The sequence below is a fragment of the Epinephelus lanceolatus genome, chromosome 4, assembly GCF_041903045.1.
Source record: "Epinephelus lanceolatus isolate andai-2023 chromosome 4, ASM4190304v1, whole genome shotgun sequence".
In the NCBI taxonomy this organism is placed as follows: Eukaryota; Metazoa; Chordata; class Actinopteri; order Perciformes; family Serranidae; genus Epinephelus; species Epinephelus lanceolatus.
This window is the reverse complement of record NC_135737.1, coordinates 48,356,860-48,381,470: the sequence shown is the minus strand read 5'-3', so window position 1 is coordinate 48,381,470 and position 24,611 is coordinate 48,356,860. Positions and strand designations below refer to the sequence as shown.

Here is a 24,611-nt window from a genome sequence, read left to right as displayed (position 1 = left end):
TGCATCTGTTGATTTAACCCAAATCCTGACCATGTCCATCTTAGTTAACAAGCTGCGCACATTAAGATGAACAATTTTAAGACCAGACAAGGATTTAAAATCAGATGGTGTCTGGATACACTGCAGCTCAGGGCCAGGGTTAGGTTGCACCTTACCAGATAAAAGTAATAATAAGACAATCAACAATCTCTGCTTAGTAACATTACATGCTGAAGCCGAGCAGGATCTCTCACTGAACGTGAGGTGATTATGCAGAGCTAAAAAGCTTTGAAGTCGGGGTAAGTCTATGGGCAGATCAGATGATAAGTTCATGTCCTGTGCCAAATGGAGTGGTAGTTGTACAGGTTGCACAGCAGCTGTAGTGCAAGTGCATCCGGGAGAAATGACCAGCAGGTTGAACACGTTGTCAGATGAACTCACCCAGGAACGACCACTTGCCCCCAAGTCCCACACAGTCGATAAACAAAGTAAAGTCAGTAGAAATGCCATAACTCCACAACTCTCAACACTTATAAAAGTAGAGAGAGTAGAGTAGTAATAATCATACTTCTAATGTTATTACACACAACATCAACAAATTCTCACTTTGAAGCTGTCGAATACTGGCTCTTGGCTAGTGACTTCCAGTGTCAGACACTGACGGGAGCAGGTGCAGCTCCCTTTCACGTCGGCATGATACGCAGCCAGTCACCATTATTGTTTACTGGTCCCCAGTGGCGTCAGGGGAAAACGTGATGAGACAACAACAAAAGTTAAAGTGACTGAAGTCTGAGTAGGACGAGTGGTGGATGTGGTGTTTGTAAAGCCAAACCCTGTTCTTTTTTCCCAAATGTGCCCACGTGCGTTTGCTGTGTGGTGCTGTACCAATGTAGTGCTTTTATTTTGAAAGAGACTGTATGCAAACTGTACATTTCCTGTGAAAACAGAAGTGTATTTTGAAAACAGACAATGCATGTAACAACAGCCAACACACCCAGGGTACCTTGGACGTCAATTATTGGTTATTGGTATCAGTTGAAAAAAATCGATATCGGTGCGTCCTTATTTTGTTGGTTAAATAATTACAGATAAAGACATCTCTGTACGCTTCTTGTGATGTGGCACAGCAGTGCCCCCTAGCTGTATTTTGAAAGGTGCTCTTTTATTCTGAAAGTCCTTGCTATTCTATTGGTTGTTAAAGTCACATGGGTAGGGTCACGGGCCATCTTGTTTGTTATTGTGCATGGAAATGTGCTCCAGAGCATTAACAAAGAGCATGGACACCAAGAGGCGACGCTCAGCGGAACGCCCCATAGCAACAGACTCGCCCATGGTTTCGTCCTACCGCCGCCATTTTGGACTGTCAGCAGACCGCAGCAGACCCGCTTGCATACAGAAACACACAGACACACTGAAGTATATCGCTATTAATTATGCTTACAATGCTACTCACCTCGTGATAGCTTGGTCACAGCTGCTTTTTCACGTTTTTGTAAAGCTAAATATAGACTTTAAAAAAAACAAAACGAGGAAAAACGGCCGAGATGGCATCTCTACATATTACATCCACTTATGAGAAGATTAACTTAATTACTCCTTCAAAATCACCCCATAAGCCAATCTACCAAAAAATAAATTAATTAATTAATTAAATTAAAAAAAAAAAAAAATCAATATTTTAACTAGAAACACATTAATGGCGACGTCACATAGTCAGGAATAAAGATTTATTTACAGTTTGTACAGTAAGGGGACAGTAATAATAATAATAATAATAATATATAAGCAATTTTAATATGATATATTTTAATGCTAAAGCAGTAATCAGTTCTGATATAAATGCCATATATATATATTTATATATATATATGGCCTCTTGGACCATTTTTATCAGAACTGATTACTGTTGTCCCATGAAAAGATATAATGAAATATTTGCAAAAATGGGAGGGGTGTCACTTCAGATTCAGTGAGATACTGTACATATATATATATATATATATATATAACATGTTATCTTCTCTCCAAGACTGGCATATTAAATTGATATTAAAACACTTTAAAACTTCAGGAGTTCTTACCTGTCGGGATCCTTCGGGAAACGGTGGAAGGCCAGGTGCGGGGTGTTCCACTGATAGTTGTTGCAGTTAATTGCACTACACTGTTTTCTTTTACTTTTTTCCTCCTCTCTCCTTCACATCTTGCATGTTGTCTGGGCTCAACAGTCCAAAATGGCGGCAGCACTACCGCAGCGCCCCTAGTGGCTGTTGGCAGAAATTCAACGGAGCTTCGCCTCTTGGTATCCATGCTCTTTGGCATTAATCTGTTTCATCCACTGCCGTCGAGCCCTGGAGGAGCTTTGTTTGTGAGTTATATCTTATATTTATACAGTTCATAATTTGTGGATGTTGTGATTGTTTACTTTTAACTTTTAGAAGCTAATGCTAACAGTCCTATTTTTGTTGTATGTAGCATAGCAACTTACCTAGCTCTATGTTTTAAGCTAACAGTATAATTTAACACCCTTCATAGATAAAGACATTTTCCTGTATTTATTTTTGAGTTTCACATCAAAGAGTTTCTGGCTTGTAAAGCAACTGACAAAGACAAACAGTGAACAGCCTCAACTTACTTCAACATCTGAGTCGTCATTCACCTTTTCAACACCAGAACAAGTGTTTAGCTATGTGTTACTGCGTGCAGAGTCACGCACACGCAGTGGACAGAATACGGCTCGTGACATTTGTGCCAAATTTGAGTACATTCCCTGACAGTGTTCTTGAGATGTCACATTCACAAAAATGAGATAGATGCAAGGTCACAGTGACCTTTGACCTTTGTTAATCATTGAGTCACGGCCATTGACAGTGTGGAGGCATAGAAACAGCTCAGAGGGGCTGCTGGTGACCTGAGGTCTCATTTATAAACACTGCGTATGCACAAAACGCAGCCTGAAAAAGGCGTGTGCCATTTTCCACGGAAAATGTGTGACATTTAAAAACAGACTTGATGGGAGAAACTGGGAAACTGGAAAATGGCGACACAGATGGAGAGATACACGCCTGACTGTAGAAACTGTCAAATGTTTTTGGACGCATGCCATCCTTGGCTTTTGTCCATATTTACATTTTAAGTATCGATCCTACGCACTGTTTTATAAATGAGCCCCCTCCACAACAGCTCCAGTGTCCTCAGTTTGATTCTGAGCTGACACATAAATTCATGTTGTTATTGTGACATTCTGTGAAGTTACATGATGTCTTTAAACATCTCGTTGTGTCTGATATGACAAATAAAGTTTGTTGTTGGTTCCTGATGTCAGGCAGTCAGTGGGTCCTCTGAGAGTGACGTCAGCGTGCTGCTGTGAGCACCGACTGACTGGAAGAGGTTAAAGAAGAAGCTCAGAGAGTCTGACTGCTGCAGGCGACTGTGAGGACTCACACCAGGTCTCAGACTGTGTCCTGTCAGCTTGTTTCTCTGTGACTGAGAGTTCTGGTCGCTTGTTTCCATCATGAAGGATGAATCTGTTCACAGATGTGTTCATGTGTGACTGAGGTGTAAATTTATTCATGTAAATTTTATCATGTAAATTTTATCATGTATATTCATGATAATTCAGATTATTAATCCACTGCATGATGTTTTGTCAGCTGAATGACGGATGATGACTAACTCCACACAGGTTTCATATTTTGCACTTGCTGCCTACTGTGACACCGGGCTATTTAAATATTTATATTTCATGATCGTCCTGTGTCTCTACATGTTGATTATCTGTGCCAACCTCCTGCTGATTGTGGTTATCTGTGTGAACAGAAGCTTACATGAACCTATGTACATGTTTCTGTGCAGCCTGTTTGTAAATGAACTGTATGGTAGTACAGGGTTGTTTCCATTGCTGCTGCTTCAGATCCTCTCTGACATTCACACTGTCTCTGCTTCAGCTTGTTTCCTGCAGATTTATTGGGTTCATTTCTACGGCAGTGTCGAGTTTTTTACCTTGGGAGTCATGTCTTATGACAGGTACCTGGCTATCTGTCATCCTCTGCAATATCAGACACGTATGACGACTGCCAGAGTCGCAGTCCTCACTGCGTTCATGTGGTTGTACAGTGTCCTCACAACTGTTGTCATGATGTCTCTGAGCGTCCCTCTGCAGCTGTGTGGGAACACTATTCAGAAAGTTTACTGTGACAACTACTCCATCGTTAAGCTGGCGTGCTTCGACACCACGGTCAATAACATCTATGGGATGGTTTACATGTTCACTGTGATAGTAACTCTTATCATTCTGATCCTCTACACGTACATCAGGATCCTTTACGTCTGTTTCTCTGGCTGTAAACAGACGAGACAGAAAGCCGTCAGCACCTGCACACCTCACCTCGCCTCTCTGCTCAACTTCTCCTTCGGGGCTTTCTTTGAAATAATGCAGGGCAGGTTTGATATGAGCAGTGTGCCCATCATGCTGCGCATCTTTTTGTCTTTATACTGGCTCACGTGTCAGCCGCTCTTTAACCCTGTACTGTACGGACTGAACATGTCCAAGATACGTGTCATATGTAAAAGTCTGGCTTTTGGTAAAAGAATATAAAACTACTGCAAGAAACAGGAACAAACAAAAAAGTGATGCCGCTGATGTTAACACTGTGTGTCATGTGTGTATAAACTGTGTGTATAAACTGTGTGTATAAACTGTGTCCCTACTGATGTGAAATTAAACAAGTAGTTAAAGTTGACCTTCGTCTCATGTCAAATATCTGAGTTCAGTTTTTATTCATTAACAGAGGATTAAACAATCAGTCTGCAGCAGGTGGCCGGAGTTAAACCTGCAGCAGAGACACAGCCTGTGTGTGTGTGGCGCCTGCTTAACAATATTTATAAGGTAACATCATTAATAAATAAACTATCCATAAGTAAACATCAACAGATGCATTATTAACAATAATATTTTCACATGATTAAAAACATTATTAAGAAGTTATTATTAAAACTGAACATTATTAAAAAGTAAACTATTAACGTGTGAACATTAACACACAGCAATAAAAACACTGAGCATCAGCTGAGACCAGAGACATCACAGTGTGAAATACAATTAATACTAACATTGATTAAACATAGAGTTTGAAAGGAGGACACTGAGCTGTGGGGCTCCAACACAAACTGACCGCTGTCCTTTTGTAACCAGGTGAGCTGAGGGGACAGAGAGGAGGGTCGTACCTGAGGAGCGCAGGCAGCAGCTGGGCTCACAGGGTGGAAGTAAATGTATGATGTGTGTAGGAGCGAGGTCATGGAGGGCTTTAAAAGTTATTAGTTAAAGTTCAAAATCACTTCTAACCCTAACAGGTAGCCAGTGTAGCGTTGCAGGGTGGGAGTGAGGTGGTCGTGTCTCTTGGAGTCAGTTAAAAGTCTGGCAGCTGAGTTTTGAACGAGCTGGAGACAGGAAATGGCTCCTGGGCTGAGCCCTGAACACAGGAAGCTACAGTGAAAACATGGACGACTTCTTCAAGATTCTCAAGTGTTCCCGAGGCTGGTTTTAAAGTCAGAGGTCAGGTTTAGGGACCAAAAAATGATTTGTTGTTTGTCTTTGAAAAGGTAAGATTAAAAACAGCAGTGACCCACCTGAGCCCGTGACTGCACCTGAGCACGTGACTGCACCTGAGCCCGTGACTGCACCTGAGTCTCCTGCGGTCACTATCCCACTTGAATCCCATCAAATCATTTTCGCTGACCCTCAACCAGCAAGTGTCTCAGAGTCACACACGATTTAGTTCAGTGACAGATGGATCAGGACTTTACTCCCGCTCCACCTACACACCCGTCCATTGTTTTAGGTTCAAAGGGCCTCAGTTACTGGTTCGAACCAGGAACACTCTTGCTGCGAGGCAACAATGCTGCCCACTGCACCACCGTTTCCAGAGCTCTGCTGTCATGGCTCTGCAGGAGGCCAGTGAAGCTTTGAGCACACCAACCTGTGCACCATCCACACCAACAGGGTCACCGTGGTGCCCAAAGACATCCAGCTGGCCCGATGCGTGCGGGCGTACTTTTCACCATCTTATCGGTTCAGCTGTAAAGAATTAAAGAATGTGGAGAAATGGGTTTTATGATTTTTGACTTTTCTGCATTGAGACATAATTTTAAAGAGAGAATGACACAGCAAAGAATTAGAGGTGAGGGAAAACATAATAAGGCAGAGTATGGCCATATTTTGTGTGGCGATGTGTCAAACTTTTATTATAAACGTCATTAATGTTGTAAACACGCCATTTAATCCATCTTTGGTACAAGTATAATAAAATCGGTTCTTTTTCAGTCCACTAGATGGTGCTCATGTTTTTTTTCCTGGTGAGGTCAGCAGAGGTCTCAGTGAGCGCCATGTGGCAGGAAGTTCATCAAAACTAAGATGGAGGCACAGGAGAGAGAAGTCAGACCATCAAACGTCTGGATTTATTTTGGATGTTTTACCACAGAAGGAAAGGAGGACTTGGATATGACACGTGAGAATAAAATACTCTGGGAATACTATGAACATGACGACTGACCTCACAGGCCACCATCCAGAGATAGTGTTAGCAGCTAACAGCAGAGCTAACGCTAAAAATCACCACTGGACACTCGACACAGCTACCTAACTATACACAGTCCATCACCTACTTCCTGTTCAAACACCTGCGTCCATGCAGCGCTGTTGGAAACCAAGGCTCTTGTTACAGGCTAAAAGCAGGTGAACCCAGGTATGTGACTCCGCCCCCTCACAGCCGTACCCAAGCTCTACAGAGAAGCGAAGCATGAAGCTGAGGAACCTTTGAGTACAGCAGGAAGAGTGGAGTTAACCTGTGACGCCTGGACTGCAAGCTCAGAGGATTCATATGTGACTATAACAGGACTGATCTGACAGAGGACAGGAGACGCTGTCTCACGTCCTCCAAACTAGAGCTGGACATTATCTGACAGAGGACAGGAGACGCTGTCTCATGTCCTCCGAACTAGAGCGGGACATTATCTGACAGAGGACAGGAGACGCTGTCTCACGTCCTCCAAACTAGAGCTGGACATTATCTGACAGAGGACAGGAGACGCTGTCTCATGTCCTCCGAACTAGAGCGGGACATTATCTGACAGAGGACAGGAGACGCGTCCTCCTAACTAGAGCGGGACATTATCTGACAGAGGACAGGAGGCGCGTCCTCCTAACTAGAGCTGGACATTATCTGACAGAGGACAGGAGACGCGTCCTCCAAACTAGAGCGGGACATTATCTGACAGAGGACAGGAGACGCGTCCTCCAAACTAGAGCGGGACATTATCTGACAGAGGACAAGAGACGCTTCAAAAGACCCTTCATGATGGATACAAACAAGGACACGTGTACCCGGCCCGGAGGGTTAACGGGGCCCCGCCCTGGAGCCAGGCCTGGGGTTGGGGCCCGTGGGTGAGCGCCTGGTGGTCGGGCCTTTGCCCATGGGGTCCAGCCGGGCCCAGCCCGAACCGGCTACATGGGCTCGTCCCCCTGCAGGCCCACCACCCGCAGAGGGATCCAGAAGGGTTCGGTGCAATGTGGATTGGGCAGCAGACCAAGGCGGGGGCCTTGGCGGTCCAGTCCTCGGTTACAGAAGTTGGCTCTTGGGACATGGAATTTGTGGATGTTGTGATTGTTTACTTTTAACTTTTAGAAGCTAATGCTAACAGTCCTATTTTTGTTGTATGTAGCATAGCAACTTACCTAGCTCTATGTTTTAAGCTAACAGTATAATTTAACACCCTTCATAGATAAAGACATTTTCCTGTATTTATTTTTGAGTTTCACATCAAAGAGTTTCTGGCTTGTAAAGCAACTGACAAAGACAAACAGTGAACAGCCTCAACTTACTTCAACATCTGAGTCGTCATTCACCTTTTCAACACCAGAACAAGTGTTTAGCTATGTGTTACTGCGTGCAGAGTCACGCACACGCAGTGGACAGAATACGGCTCGTGACATTTGTGCCAAATTTGAGTACATTCCCTGACAGTGTTCTTGAGATGTCACATTCACAAAAATGAGATAGATGCAAGGTCACAGTGACCTTTGACCTTTGTTAATCATTGAGTCACGGCCATTGACAGTGTGGAGGCATAGAAACAGCTCAGAGGGGCTGCTGGTGACCTGAGGTCTCATTTATAAACACTGCGTATGCACAAAACGCAGCCTGAAAAAGGCGTGTGCCATTTTCCACGGAAAATGTGTGACATTTAAAAACAGACTTGATGGGAGAAACTGGGAAACTGGAAAATGGCGACACAGATGGAGAGATACACGCCTGACTGTAGAAACTGTCAAATGTTTTTGGACGCATGCCATCCTTGGCTTTTGTCCATATTTACATTTTAAGTATCGATCCTACGCACTGTTTTATAAATGAGCCCCCTCCACAACAGCTCCAGTGTCCTCAGTTTGATTCTGAGCTGACACATAAATTCATGTTGTTATTGTGACATTCTGTGAAGTTACATGATGTCTTTAAACATCTCGTTGTGTCTGATATGACAAATAAAGTTTGTTGTTGGTTCCTGATGTCAGGCAGTCAGTGGGTCCTCTGAGAGTGACGTCAGCGTGCTGCTGTGAGCACCGACTGACTGGAAGAGGTTAAAGAAGAAGCTCAGAGAGTCTGACTGCTGCAGGCGACTGTGAGGACTCACACCAGGTCTCAGACTGTGTCCTGTCAGCTTGTTTCTCTGTGACTGAGAGTTCTGGTCGCTTGTTTCCATCATGAAGGATGAATCTGTTCACAGATGTGTTCATGTGTGACTGAGGTGTAAATTTATTCATGTAAATTTTATCATGTAAATTTTATCATGTATATTCATGATAATTCAGATTATTAATCCACTGCATGATGTTTTGTCAGCTGAATGACGGATGATGACTAACTCCACACAGGTTTCATATTTTGCACTTGCTGCCTACTGTGACACCGGGCTATTTAAATATTTATATTTCATGATCGTCCTGTGTCTCTACATGTTGATTATCTGTGCCAACCTCCTGCTGATTGTGGTTATCTGTGTGAACAGAAGCTTACATGAACCTATGTACATGTTTCTGTGCAGCCTGTTTGTAAATGAACTGTATGGTAGTACAGGGTTGTTTCCATTGCTGCTGCTTCAGATCCTCTCTGACATTCACACTGTCTCTGCTTCAGCTTGTTTCCTGCAGATTTATTGGGTTCATTTCTACGGCAGTGTCGAGTTTTTTACCTTGGGAGTCATGTCTTATGACAGGTACCTGGCTATCTGTCATCCTCTGCAATATCAGACACGTATGACGACTGCCAGAGTCGCAGTCCTCACTGCGTTCATGTGGTTGTACAGTGTCCTCACAACTGTTGTCATGATGTCTCTGAGCGTCCCTCTGCAGCTGTGTGGGAACACTATTCAGAAAGTTTACTGTGACAACTACTCCATCGTTAAGCTGGCGTGCTTCGACACCACGGTCAATAACATCTATGGGATGGTTTACATGTTCACTGTGATAGTAACTCTTATCATTCTGATCCTCTACACGTACATCAGGATCCTTTACGTCTGTTTCTCTGGCTGTAAACAGACGAGACAGAAAGCCGTCAGCACCTGCACACCTCACCTCGCCTCTCTGCTCAACTTCTCCTTCGGGGCTTTCTTTGAAATAATGCAGGGCAGGTTTGATATGAGCAGTGTGCCCATCATGCTGCGCATCTTTTTGTCTTTATACTGGCTCACGTGTCAGCCGCTCTTTAACCCTGTACTGTACGGACTGAACATGTCCAAGATACGTGTCATATGTAAAAGTCTGGCTTTTGGTAAAAGAATATAAAACTACTGCAAGAAACAGGAACAAACAAAAAAGTGATGCCGCTGATGTTAACACTGTGTGTCATGTGTGTATAAACTGTGTGTATAAACTGTGTGTATAAACTGTGTCCCTACTGATGTGAAATTAAACAAGTAGTTAAAGTTGACCTTCGTCTCATGTCAAATATCTGAGTTCAGTTTTTATTCATTAACAGAGGATTAAACAATCAGTCTGCAGCAGGTGGCCGGAGTTAAACCTGCAGCAGAGACACAGCCTGTGTGTGTGTGGCGCCTGCTTAACAATATTTATAAGGTAACATCATTAATAAATAAACTATCCATAAGTAAACATCAACAGATGCATTATTAACAATAATATTTTCACATGATTAAAAACATTATTAAGAAGTTATTATTAAAACTGAACATTATTAAAAAGTAAACTATTAACGTGTGAACATTAACACACAGCAATAAAAACACTGAGCATCAGCTGAGACCAGAGACATCACAGTGTGAAATACAATTAATACTAACATTGATTAAACATAGAGTTTGAAAGGAGGACACTGAGCTGTGGGGCTCCAACACAAACTGACCGCTGTCCTTTTGTAACCAGGTGAGCTGAGGGGACAGAGAGGAGGGTCGTACCTGAGGAGCGCAGGCAGCAGCTGGGCTCACAGGGTGGAAGTAAATGTATGATGTGTGTAGGAGCGAGGTCATGGAGGGCTTTAAAAGTTATTAGTTAAAGTTCAAAATCACTTCTAACCCTAACAGGTAGCCAGTGTAGCGTTGCAGGGTGGGAGTGAGGTGGTCGTGTCTCTTGGAGTCAGTTAAAAGTCTGGCAGCTGAGTTTTGAACGAGCTGGAGACAGGAAATGGCTCCTGGGCTGAGCCCTGAACACAGGAAGCTACAGTGAAAACATGGACGACTTCTTCAAGATTCTCAAGTGTTCCCGAGGCTGGTTTTAAAGTCAGAGGTCAGGTTTAGGGACCAAAAAATGATTTGTTGTTTGTCTTTGAAAAGGTAAGATTAAAAACAGCAGTGACCCACCTGAGCCCGTGACTGCACCTGAGCACGTGACTGCACCTGAGCCCGTGACTGCACCTGAGTCTCCTGCGGTCACTATCCCACTTGAATCCCATCAAATCATTTTCGCTGACCCTCAACCAGCAAGTGTCTCAGAGTCACACACGATTTAGTTCAGTGACAGATGGATCAGGACTTTACTCCCGCTCCACCTACACACCCGTCCATTGTTTTAGGTTCAAAGGGCCTCAGTTACTGGTTCGAACCAGGAACACTCTTGCTGCGAGGCAACAATGCTGCCCACTGCACCACCGTTTCCAGAGCTCTGCTGTCATGGCTCTGCAGGAGGCCAGTGAAGCTTTGAGCACACCAACCTGTGCACCATCCACACCAACAGGGTCACCGTGGTGCCCAAAGACATCCAGCTGGCCCGATGCGTGCGGGCGTACTTTTCACCATCTTATCGGTTCAGCTGTAAAGAATTAAAGAATGTGGAGAAATGGGTTTTATGATTTTTGACTTTTCTGCATTGAGACATAATTTTAAAGAGAGAATGACACAGCAAAGAATTAGAGGTGAGGGAAAACATAATAAGGCAGAGTATGGCCATATTTTGTGTGGCGATGTGTCAAACTTTTATTATAAACGTCATTAATGTTGTAAACACGCCATTTAATCCATCTTTGGTACAAGTATAATAAAATCGGTTCTTTTTCAGTCCACTAGATGGTGCTCATGTTTTTTTTCCTGGTGAGGTCAGCAGAGGTCTCAGTGAGCGCCATGTGGCAGGAAGTTCATCAAAACTAAGATGGAGGCACAGGAGAGAGAAGTCAGACCATCAAACGTCTGGATTTATTTTGGATGTTTTACCACAGAAGGAAAGGAGGACTTGGATATGACACGTGAGAATAAAATACTCTGGGAATACTATGAACATGACGACTGACCTCACAGGCCACCATCCAGAGATAGTGTTAGCAGCTAACAGCAGAGCTAACGCTAAAAATCACCACTGGACACTCGACACAGCTACCTAACTATACACAGTCCATCACCTACTTCCTGTTCAAACACCTGCGTCCATGCAGCGCTGTTGGAAACCAAGGCTCTTGTTACAGGCTAAAAGCAGGTGAACCCAGGTATGTGACTCCGCCCCCTCACAGCCGTACCCAAGCTCTACAGAGAAGCGAAGCATGAAGCTGAGGAACCTTTGAGTACAGCAGGAAGAGTGGAGTTAACCTGTGACGCCTGGACTGCAAGCTCAGAGGATTCATATGTGACTATAACAGGACTGATCTGACAGAGGACAGGAGACGCTGTCTCACGTCCTCCAAACTAGAGCTGGACATTATCTGACAGAGGACAGGAGACGCTGTCTCATGTCCTCCGAACTAGAGCGGGACATTATCTGACAGAGGACAGGAGACGCGTCCTCCTAACTAGAGCGGGACATTATCTGACAGAGGACAGGAGGCGCGTCCTCCTAACTAGAGCTGGACATTATCTGACAGAGGACAGGAGACGCGTCCTCCAAACTAGAGCGGGACATTATCTGACAGAGGACAAGAGACGCTTCAAAAGACCCTTCATGATGGATACAAACAAGGACACGTGTACCCGGCCCGGAGGGTTAACGGGGCCCCGCCCTGGAGCCAGGCCTGGGGTTGGGGCCCGTGGGTGAGCGCCTGGTGGTCGGGCCTTTGCCCATGGGGTCCAGCCGGGCCCAGCCCGAACCGGCTACATGGGCTCGTCCCCCTGCAGGCCCACCACCCGCAGAGGGATCCAGAAGGGTTCGGTGCAATGTGGATTGGGCAGCAGACCAAGGCGGGGGCCTTGGCGGTCCAGTCCTCGGTTACAGAAGTTGGCTCTTGGGACATGGAATGTCACCTCTCTGGCGGGGAAGGAGCCGGAGCTTGTGGAAGAGGTTGAGCGCTACCGGCTATATATAGTCGGCCTCACCTCGACACATAGTTCCGGCTCTGCAACCCAAGTCCTTGAGAGGGGTTGGACTCTCTCCTTCGCTGGAGTTGCTCCGGGTGAGAGGCGGAGGGCTGGGGTGTGCTTTCTGATAGCCCCCAGACTCTCTGCCTGTACGTTGGGGTTTACCCCGGTAGACGAAAGGGTTGCTTCCCTGCGCCTTCGGGTCGGGGAACGGGTCCTGACTGTTGTCTGTGCTTATGCACCGAACAACAGTTCAGAGTACCCACCCTTTTTGGAGTCCCTGGGACGGGTGCTGGACAGTGCCCCAACCAGGACTCCATTGTTCTGCTGGGGGACTTCAACGCTCACGTGGGCAATGACAGCGAGACCTGGAGGGGTGTGATTGGGAGGAACGGCCTGCCCAATCTGAACCCGAGTGGTGTTCAGTTATTGGACTTCTGTGTGGGTCGCAGTTTGGCCATAACTAACACCATGTTCAAACATAAGGATGTCCATCGGTGCACGTGGCACCAGGACAGCCTAGGTCGCAGGTCAATGATCGACTTTGTAGTTGTATCATTTGACCTGCGGCCATATGTTCTGGACACTCGGGTGAAGAGAGGAGCAGAGCTGTCAACTGATCACCACCTGGTGGTGAGTTGGATCAGATGGTGGGGGAAGACGCCGCGCAGATCTGGCAGGCCCAAACGAACAGTGAGGGTCTGCTGGGAACGCCTGGCGGAAGAACCTGTCCAGATGATCTTCAACTCCCACCTCCGGGAGAGCTTCGACCGCGTCCCGAGGGCAGAGGGGGACATTGAGTCCGAATGGGCCTTGTTCCGCTCTGCCATTGTCGAGGTGGCAGTTGTGAGCTGTGGCCGCAAGGCCGCTGGGGCCAGTCGCGGCGGTAATCCCCGAACCTGCTGGTGGACACCAGAGGTGAGGGGAGCCGTCAGGCTGAAGAAGGAGGCCTACAGGGCATGGTTGGTCTGTGGGTCTCTGGAAGCAGCTGACGGGTACCGGTGGGCCAAGCGGAGCGCAGCGGCGGCAGTCGTTGAGGCAAGAACTCGGGCATGGGAGGAGTTCGGTGAGGCCATGGAGGAAGATTATCGATTGGCTCCAAAGAGGTTCTGGCAAACCGTCCGGCGCCTCAGGGGGGGAAGGCGGCAACTTGCTCACACTGTTTACAGTGGGGGCGGGGAGCTGCTGACGTCAACTGGGGACATTGTCGGGCAGTGGAAGGAATACTTTGAGGAGCTCCTCAATCCCACCAACACATATTCCAGTGAGGAAGCAGAGACGGGGGTCTCGGGGGCGGGTCGTCCAATTTCTGGGGCAGAAGTTGCTGAGGTAGTGAAACAACTCAGAGGCGGCGGAGCCCCGGGGGTGGATGAGATTCGTCCTGGATATCTCAAGGCTCTGGATGTTGTAGGGCTGTCCTGGCTGACACGCCTCTGCAACATTGCGTGGACATCGGGGGCAGTGCCTCTGGAGTGGCAGACCGGGGTGGTGGTCCCCATTTTCAAGAAAGGGGACCAGAGGGTGTGTTCCAACTACAGGGGGATCACACTCCTCAGCCTACCCGGTAAGGTCTACTCCAGGGTGCTGGAGAAGAGGGTCCGGTCGATAGTTGAACCTCAGATTGAGGAGGAGCAATGTGGTTTTCGTCCCGGACGTGGAACCGTGGACCAGCTCTTTACTCTCACCAGGGTGCTGGAGGGGGCATGGGAGTTTGCCCAACCAGTCCACATGTGTTTTGTGGATTTGGAGAAGGCTTACGACCGTGTCCCCAGGGGCATCCTGTGGGGGGTGCTCCGGGAGTATGGGGTTGGTGGCCCCTTGCTAAGGGCCATCCAGTCCCTGTACCGAAGGAGCATGAGTCTGGTTCGCGTGGCTGGCAGTAAGTCGGACCTGTTCCCGGTGAGGGTTGGACTCCGCCAGGGCTGCCCTTTGTCACCGGTTCTGTTCATAACTTTAATGGACAGAATTTCTAGGCGCAGCCGAGTGGTGGAGGGTGTCAGGTTTGGTGACAGGAGGATCTCGTCCCTGCTTTTTGCGGATGACGTGGTCCTCCTAGCTCCATCGAACAGTGACCTCCAGCTCTCGCTGGGGCGGTTCGCAGCCGAATGTGAAGCGGCTGGGATGAGAATCAGCACCTCCAAGTCTGAGGCCATGGTCCTCAGCCGGAAAAGGGTGGATTGCCCACTCCAGGTCGGGGGGGAGGTCCTTCCTCAGGTGGAGGAGTTTAAGTATCTCGGGATCTTGTTCACGAGTGAGGCTAGGATGGAGCGGGAGATTGACAGGTGGATTGGGGCGGCGTCAGCAGTGATGCAGGCGCTTAACCGGTCCGTTGTGGTGAAGAGGGAACTTAGCCAGAAAGCGAAGTTCTCAATTTACCGGTCAATCTACGTTCCAACCCTCACCTATGGTCACGAGCTTTGGGTAGTGACCGAAAGAATGAGATCGCGAGTACAAGCGGCCGTAATGAGTTTCCTCCGCAGGATGGCTGGGCTCAGCCTTAGAGATAGGGTGAGGAGCTCGGACATCCGGGAGGGACTCGGAGTAGAGCCGCTGCTCCTCCACATCGAGAGGAGCCAGTTGAGGTGGTTCGGGCATTTGGTAAGGATGCCTTCCGGACGCCTCCCTTGGGAGGTGTTTCGGACATGTCCAACCGGGAGGAGACCTCGGGGCCGCCCCAGAACACGCTGGAGGGACTGCATCACCCGGCTGGCCTGGGAACGCCTCGGGGTTCCCGCGGAAGAGCTGACAGAAGTGGCTGGGGAGAGGACTGTCTGGGCTTCTTTGCTGAGGCTGCTGCCCCCGTGACCCGGACCCGGATAAGCGGAGGATGACGACAACGACGACGACGATGACAGGAGACGCTGTCTCACGTCCTCCAAACTAGAGCGGGACATTATCTGACAGAGGACAGGAGACGCTGTCTCACATTCTCCAAACTACAGAGGGACATTATCTAACAGAGGACAGGAGGCGCTGTCTCACGTCCTCCGAACTAGAGCGGGACATTATCTGACAGAGGACAGGAGGCGCTGTCTCACGTCCTCCGAACTAGAGCGGGACATTATCTGACAGAGGACAGGAGACGCTGTCTCACATTCTCCAAACTACAGAGGGACATTATCTAACAGAGGACAGGAGGCGCTGTCTCACGTCCTCCGAACTAGAGCGGGACATTATCTGACAGAGGACAGGAGACGCTGTCTCACGTCCTCCGAACTAGAGCGGGACATTATCTGACAGAGGACAGGAGACGCTGTCTCACGTCCTCCGAACTAGAGCGGGACATTATCTGACAGAGGACAGGAGGCGCTGTCTCACGTCCTCCGAACTAGAGCGGGACATTATCTGACAGAGGACAGGAGGCGCTGTCTCACGTCCTCCGAACTAGAGCGGGACATTATCTGACAGAGGACAGGAGGCGCTGTCTCACGTCCTCCGAACTAGAGCGGGACATTATCTGACAGAGGACAGGAGACGCTGTCTCACGTCCTCCAAACTAGAGCGGGACATTATCTGACAGAGGACAGGAGACACTGTCTCACATCCTCCAAACTAGAGCGGGACATTATCTGACAGAGGACAGGAGACGCGTCCTCCGAACTAGAGCGGGACATTATCTGACAGAGGACAGGAGACACTGTCTCACATCCTCCAAACTAGAGCGGGACATTATCTGACAGGGGACAGGAGACACTGTCTCACATCCTCCAAACTAGAGCGGGACATTATCTGACAGGGGACAGGAGACACTGTCTCACATCCTCCAAACTAGAGCGGGACATTATCTGACAGAGGACAGGAGACACTGTCTCACATCCTCCAAACTAGAGCGGGACATTATCTGACAGGGGACAGGAGACGCTGTCTCACGTCCTCCAAACTAGAGCTGGACATTATCTGACAGAGGACAGGAGACACTGTCTCACGTCCTCCAAACTAGAGCTGGACATTATCTGACAGAGGACAGGAGGCGCTGTCTCACGTCCTCCAAACTAGAGCGGGACATTATCTGACAGAGGACAGGAGACACTGTCTCACGTCCTCCGAACTAGAGCGGGACATTATCTGACAGAGGACAGGAGACGCTGTCTCATGTCCTCCGAACTAGAGCAGGACATTATCTGACAGAGGACAGGAGACGCGTCCTCCAAACTAAAGCGGGACATTATCTGACAGAGGACAGGAGACGCGTCCTCCAAACTAAAGCGGGACATTATCTGACAGAGGACAGGAGACGCGTCCTCCAAACTAAAGCGGGACATTATCTGACAGAGGACAGGAGACGCTGTCTCACGTCCTCCGAACTAGAGCGGGACATTATCTGACAGAGGACAGGAGGCGCTGTCTCACGTCCTCCAAACTAGAGCGGGACATTATCTGACAGAGGACAGGAGGCGCTGTCTCACGTCCTCCAAACTAGAGCGGGACATTATCTGACAGAGGACAGGAGGCGCTGTCTCACGTCCTCCAAACTAGAGCGGGACATTATCTGACAGAGGACAGGAGACGCGTCCTCCAAACTAAAGCGGGACATTATCTGACAGAGGACAGGAGACGCTGTCTCACGTCCTCCGAACTAGAGCGGGACATTATCTGACAGAGGACAGGAGGCGCTGTCTCACGTCCTCCAAACTAGAGCGGGACATTATCTGACAGAGGACAGGAGACGCGTCCTCCAAACTAAAGCGGGACATTATCTGACAGAGGACAGGAGACGCGTCCTCCAAACTAAAGCGGGACATTATCTGACAGAGGACAGGAGACGCTGTCTCACGTCCTCCGAACTAGAGCGGGACATTATCTGACAGAGGACAGGAGGCGCTGTCTCACGTCCTCCAAACTAGAGCTGGCCATTAGTTTTCAGGACAGCAGAGCCCAGAGGAAAAGGCCACAGATGAGAGCTTCATAAAAGCAGACGGCTGAGATCATCATCTCATTAGGAGGAGGAGGAGGAGGAGCATTAGATGTCTAACATGATGAAGACTGGACGATTCACTGAGTTACTGTGTGTGTTTTCCTCTGCTGAGCTGTGAGAGTAAAGAAAAGGCGAAGGAGAGTTTTCCTGCTTTGCTCTGTGACTGTGTGTGTGTGTGTGTGACTCTGTGTGTGATTGTGTGTGTGTGTGTGTGTGTGTGTGTGTGTGTGTGACTCTGTGTGTGATTGTGTGTGTGTGTGTGTGTGTGTGTGTGTGTGTGTGACTCTGTGTGTGTGTGTGTCAGGATGAACAGCTCTGTGTCTGCAGCTCCCATCATCTTCACCATCTACAGCTCTTTTGGTCTTTATAACTTTGCACTTGTCGTTTGCATCTGTGTGCTGTACGTCTCAGGCCTGTGCATCAACCTCGTGCTCATCCTGGTTGTTTGCGTGGAGTCACGCCTCCACAGGCCGATGTACGTGCTGTTGGTCAACCTGGCTGTGAGCGGCGTGATGGGCAGTTCATCTGTGTGTCCCACCATTATTAAACACCTGGTAGCTAACAGGCCTGAGACGTCTCTGGCAGGATGTCTGACTCAGGTGTTTTTCATCAACATGTACAGCGGCTGTATCTTCTCCATCTTGGCGCTGATGGCGTACGATCGTTACGTCTCCATCTGTAAACCTCTGCTGTACCACTCCATCATGACGCAGGCCAGAGTCAGACTGATGCTGCTGCTGGTTTATGTCGTCCTCAGCTTCCTCTCAGCCGTCCAGGTTTACCTGACGTCCACGCTCCGACTGTGCACACACACGGTTGATAAACTTGCGTGTGACAGCAACGTGATCGCAAACCTCTCCTGTAAGAAGACACACGTGGTCAGCGTGTACGGTCTGTGCTGCGTCGTCTGTCTGATGCTTCTGCCCTGTGTCCTGGTCCTGCTGTCGTATGTTCATATTTTCATGGTGGTCTGTAAAACGTCCAGAGTCTCTCAGATGAAGGCGCTGCAGACGTGCACGCCTCACCTCGTCACCTTCCTTAACTTCTCCATGGCAACTTTTTTTGGCGTCCTCTACAACCGTGTGAATAACCAGGTCCCCAAAGCTGTGACTGTTTTCACGTATATTAATTTTTTTGTCGTCCCTCCTCTGCTGCATCCCATCATTTATGGTATTAAAATGCAGGAGATTCAGCAGAGCATAAACAGAGTGATGAAGGGGAGAGTTGTTCAGCTGTGAGTCTGTGGCTGCCGCACACACACACACACACACACACACAGGCTCTACAGAAACACTGTCGCTCACACAGAAACATGACAAAGAAAAAGTTCTGTTGTGATTTTCAACATCAGTCTTGTCAGACGGTCGAACACAAACTGAAACACATTATTATTGTTATTATTATTATTATTATTAGTTCTTGCATCAGTGTGACTGAGCTGCTTCAATAACAGGTCGCTTCATTGGACTCTGAGGTCAGATGATGAATGTTTGAGTGCTGGAAACAGACTGCAGCTGAGAACTGTGTCACACCACTAATAGTGATGAATGACAGTTTGTGCGATCATCTGTCAGTGAAGTGTCAAAGTCTAAATCATGTGCAGCGCTGCTTCTCATTGTTCACATGCAGTCTGCATTTCTCCACCATCTTAGTTGATGTGCAGAAACTCCTGTACGTCTCTAACTTGTGTTGTTTCACTGCTGTTTGTGTTTTGCTCATTAACCCTTTGAAACCTGAGCTTATTGATTTCTTCCAAACCATGAGAGAAGGCAGAGACGACACACACACGAGCATGAAAACAGGAAATGACCTGTAGAAGAGGCTGAAATAAAATATAACAATAATTATCATGCGTGTAAACCTAGATGTTATATGTTTATGGGTTATTTATCTACATATTATGAAACAATGATGTTCAAGTGATTTATTATCATGATATTATTGTCACTTATTTCCTGATATTGTTAATGTGTTTGTTTGTTTATGTTTGTTTTGGTCTCTACGTATGTTAAAAAAAATCCTCAAAAATGCAAATAATTTAAATAAATATACTTTTTATACGTATTTTTTTCTGTAACCTAGTTTTAAATATAAATAAAATACAAATAAATATAAATATAAAAATGTAATTATTATAGTTATACATAGCATTTTTGGAGCCTTTTTCCCCTAGTTTTTTTTAATAATTTTCCAATAATTCTGACACCTTATAATACTTCCTTGCAGTTTGCAGGATATTTCATGTTTGTTTGTTTTTAAGAAATCAAACCACTTTTCTCAGGTTTAAAAAACAGGTGTGAAAGGTGTCTGGGAGCAGCACGAGGAAAGTGAGGTCACTGCAGGTTTCAAAGGGTTAAACACTTTATATCTCGTATATTGTTAATATTCTGCATGATATTTGAAACTGGGCCCAGAGTGTGACTCTGACATGGAGGGAACACACTGGTTGTTACTGTGAGCTGAAGCCTTCTCTGGCACAAGAACTTCCTTCAGGATAAATAAAGTTTTGTTGAACTGAACTGAACGAATCTCAAACATGTTAATTAAATATGAAGTTAAAATGTTTGAACGTTTAATCTCAAACACAAAGACGTTCGGTTTATTGAGATCAAATACTGACACACAGAGGGAGAACATATATGTTGTAGATTAGTTGTTGATCCTTGTTTGTCAAAAAACAACTTCAGTAAAGTTTTAGTCTCACTCCATTCGTCTTGTGTCACTCAGCTGATCCACAAACGCACGTTAATCTGAGACGTCACAAGACGATTAAAAGGGAAAAGGATCTATGTTTCTATTCAGCAAAACTATATTTAGTCTAAAAATTAACTTCTTCTGATTTTTTCTTTTTATGTTGTTGACTTTTTTTCCCTTCAACAACACACACACGTGGTTACATTAAACCATGTAACCACGTGTGTGTGTTCATCAGTTGAACCGACAGTGAATGAACAGTGAGTTAAACCACAATGATGTCAGACGACTTCCTGTCGCTGCCTCCAGGTCAGTGGGCCGAGGTCAAACCGGACTCCACAGGAGCATCAACACTGCTCTGTGTTCAGCAGTAACCATGGTTACAGCAGTCTCCTCCCATGATTTCCCATGATGCACAGTGTGCTAATTGGCCTGTTGTGGAGCTGCTTAGAGCCTCCAGAGTGTCCAAGTGTCCACAGATGCCTCTGGGGTCTGGTGTTGTTTCTCCTCCCGGGCTCATTACCGTCAGATGAAACAGTAAACATGATGAAATCACACACCAGAGTCCCCACTGCCCACTCTCTGTCCACCAAACATCACACAAACAAGGACAATGAATCCATCTATGACCTTCACTGACCTTGAACAGGTCGACGTCATGTGTTAGCGCTGTGGTTCAGGTCCTTGTTTCCTGTAAACTGTTGATGTCTGAGCTTCTTGAGTTCAGACACATCCATACAGTTTGACCCAGAGGACACTAGTGTTGATTTTAACAGCTGTTCTGAACTGAGTCTGAGTTTTGAGACGAAACTGCTGCTTCATAGTTTCAGTTGACGAAAATTCACAACAGTCTAAAGAGACATGAGAAGAGGTTTTATAACGTTCGTATGTTTGTAATATTTCTGATTATTTTGTGCACTTAATCAATCAATATTCCCATCACCACTGTTCAACTGGTCATAAGTCACTTCAAGGCAAGGCAATGTTATTTATATAGCACCATTCATACACAAGGCAATTCAATGTGCTTTATAAGATAAAACATTAAAGGAACAATAGATCATTAAAAACAAAAGCTAAAAGCAAGACAATAAATAGTTAAAAACAGTGCAGAAAATGCATTTAAAAAGCAAACATAAAGCAACAGCAGACAAATATAAAAACAATAGCTACAGATTATCCTAACAATAAGTTACATATCTAGTTCACTGGTAAGCTGCAGTAAACAGTCATGTTTTAAGCCCTGATTTAAATGAGTTGACAGTTTCAGCCGACCTCAGATATTCTGGAAGTTTGTTCCACAGGTGGGGAGCATAGAAACTAAAGGCTGCTTCACCTTGTTTGGTTTTGATCCTGGGAACACTGAGTAAACCTGTTCCAGATGATCTGAGGGGTCTGGATGCTTCATAACGTACAAGTATATCAGAGATGTATTTAGGCCCGAGACCATTAAGTGCTTTATAGACAAGTAACAAGATTTTAAAGTCTATCCTTTGACACACAGGAAGCCAGTGCAGTGACTTAAGCACTGGTGTGATGTGCTCCACTCTCTTGGTGTTGGTGAGGACTCTGGCAGCAGCGTTCTGGACGAGCTGCAGTTGTCTGATTGATTTTTTACTCAGGCCTGTGAAGACACTGTTACAATAGTCCAGCCTGCTGAAAATGAAAGCATGAACAAGTTTTTCTGTATCTTGTTTAGACAGAAATTCTTTTATTCCTGCTATGTTTTTAAGGTGGTAGTAGGCTGATTTAGTAATTGTCTTAATGTGACTATTAAAATTTAGGTCTGAGTCCAGAACTACACCAAGATTTCTGGCTTGATTTGTAGGTTTTAGTGTCATGGCGTCAAGGTGAGCACTGACTATTGATCTTTGTTCTTTGGGCCAAAAACAACTATCTCAGTTTTGTCTGTGTTTAGTTGTAGAAAATTCTGGCACATCCACGTATTGATTTCGTCAGTTCACTTATTTAGCAGATGTAGGGGACTGTAGTCATCTGGTGACACTGTTATGTAAAGTTGTGTGTCATCTGCATAAGTATGGTAGGAGATGTTATGATATTCCATAATCTGAGCAAGAGGGAGCATATAGATGTTGAACAGAAGAGGCCCAAGAATGGACCCTTGAGGAACTCCACATGTAATCTTTGTTCACACAGATTCATAATTGCCAAGTGACACAAAGAAATCCCTGTCTTGTAAATAAGATTTAAACCAATTTAGCACAGTGCCAGAAAGTCCCACAAACTTTTCTAGTCTGTCGAGCAGTATGTTATGGTCAACTGTGTCGAATGCAGCACTGAGGTCCAGTAATACCAGAACCGAAATCTTTGATGCATCACTGCTCAGATGAATGTCATTTAAAACTTTTACAAGTGCAGTCTCAGTGCTGTGATGTGCTCGAAATCCAGACTGAAAGGCATCAAAGGAATTGTTTTGCTCCAAGAAGGTGTTAAGTTGCTGAAAAACAACCTTTTCAATGATCTTTCCTAAAAATGGTAGGTTTGATATGGGCCTGTAGTTATTTATTACTGAGGCATCCAGATTAGGCTTTTTTAAGAGAGGTTTAATGACTGCGGTCTTCAGGGCCGTTGGAAAAAGGCCTGACTGAAGAGAACAGTTGACTATCTGTAGTATATCTGATGCTATGCAGTTAAAAACATCTTTAAAAAAGGTTGTAGGCAGAGTGTCAAGGCAGCAGGTAGTGGACCTAAGGTTTCTAACTATGTCTGTCAAAGTAGCATAATTTAATGGGTGAAAAAGTGCCAAATTAACTGGAGTAGTCTTATGAGGCACAGGTGAAATAGCCACTGTGTTGGAGTTACAGACTGTCTGTCTTATCTTTAAAATCTTGTCTGTGAAAAAAGAAGCAAAGTCATTGCATGCCTTGGTGGATAGCAGTTCAGGAGGGACTGACGCTGATGGGTTTGTCAGTCTGTTAACAACACTAAATAAAGTCTGTGCATTGTTGTTATTTTTGTTGATAATCTCAGAGAAAAAGGACTGCCGCGCCCTTTTTAGCTACAAGCTATAGATGTGCAGACTTTCCTTATAGATGTCATAATGAACCTGGAGTTTGGTTTTTCGCCACCTGCGTTCTGCTTTTCTACATTCTCTTTTCTGAGCTTTAACCCGTGTGGTGTTCCGCCATGGTGGTTTTTTCTTACCAGAGACAACTTTGACCTTCATGAGGGCAATACTTCAATGTGCCGCCGTCCGTCACTGCAGCTTCTGACAGCTGTCAATCAGCTGTCATCCGTCTGCTGCCCACTCGATGTGACGTCTGCTCTGCAGAGGATTGTGGGTCAGAACAGACAAACATGCTGCCTCACAGACTGAACAATCGGACCAGTGGTCCAGTGAGTCGGACTCAAAAACAGGCCCGACCTGGAGAAACTGCAGTCGTAATGTTTGATGGTTTTTATTGGTCCTGACACCTGCTGCGTCTGAAGTTAAAAGCACCTTCGTGGATTTAGTGGAACATTATTTTGTTTGTCAGGTCAAAAGCAAAGTTTCAACATTTTGCAGTCACATGGTGAAATGACGTTGTGTTGGAGGGTGTGTGAGCACATGTGCAACACACGTGGGGTCAAGCTTTTCAATAAAACCCTTTCGAAGAGGATGATGAATCATACCTGTATTTAAAGCACTACTACCTATCGTCCACTCAGTTTGTGCCACACTGCTCCTGTGGGTGTTTCTGCATCTTGTTCTCTACATGTTTCATTTCTGTAATGTCATCATGTGTTGTGAGTGTGAGAGTGATGTAGTGCAGGGAGCTGAAGGGTTAATGTGGAGTGTTTATTCTGTTCAACTGTTCTGTCAGCATCTTTGCTCTGACTCTCATCTTGTGTGTCTCGTGATGATGGACCAGAGACAGACTTCCTGTACGTCTCAGACAGGAAACACAGTGGGAACTTGTTATGGTCTCAACAATCAGAGATGACACACAGATGACATTAAGACATCCCGTTCAGAAGCAGAGATATGAACTGTGATGTAATGGCTCCACATTTGGAGCTGTTAATTTGCTCTGATCCACTGAGCCTGTAATGGTAAACTTGAATATGTGATTTGGACGTAGATCACAAAACACCTTGAATTATTACTGCTGCAGTTTTCAAACCACAGACTGACTGGACTGCAGATGCAGTGTAACATCCAGGTCTTTTTGGTGTACTGCATTTGACATAGTACATTTTTTTCTGGTCCATTGAATAGTGTGGTTGTGTGGGTTCG

General features: G+C 46.1%; 3 protein-coding genes across 3 annotated transcripts; all 3 read left to right on the top strand.

Moving 5' to 3' along the window:
- The first annotated feature begins 3,440 nt into the window (after positions 1–3,440).
- LOC144462878 (olfactory receptor 10A6-like) lies at positions 3,441–4,607 on the top strand. Its single transcript, XM_078167530.1, has one exon. It carries the CDS (start codon positions 3,641–3,643, stop codon positions 4,571–4,573), a length of 933 nt encoding a protein of 310 aa, XP_078023656.1. The 5' UTR covers positions 3,441–3,640; the 3' UTR covers positions 4,574–4,607.
- A 4,077-nt stretch (positions 4,608–8,684) lies between these two features.
- On the top strand, positions 8,685–9,851 carry LOC117259261 (olfactory receptor 10A6-like). Its single transcript, XM_033630507.2, has one exon. The coding sequence runs from the start codon at positions 8,885–8,887 to the stop codon at positions 9,815–9,817; it is 933 nt and encodes a 310-aa protein (XP_033486398.2). The 5' UTR covers positions 8,685–8,884; the 3' UTR covers positions 9,818–9,851.
- An 8,134-nt stretch (positions 9,852–17,985) lies between these two features.
- Positions 17,986–18,918, top strand: LOC117259748 (olfactory receptor 52E2-like). Its single transcript, XM_033631421.2, has one exon. The coding sequence runs from the start codon at positions 17,986–17,988 to the stop codon at positions 18,916–18,918; it is 933 nt and encodes a 310-aa protein (XP_033487312.2).
- The last annotated feature ends 5,693 nt before the right edge of the window (positions 18,919–24,611 follow it).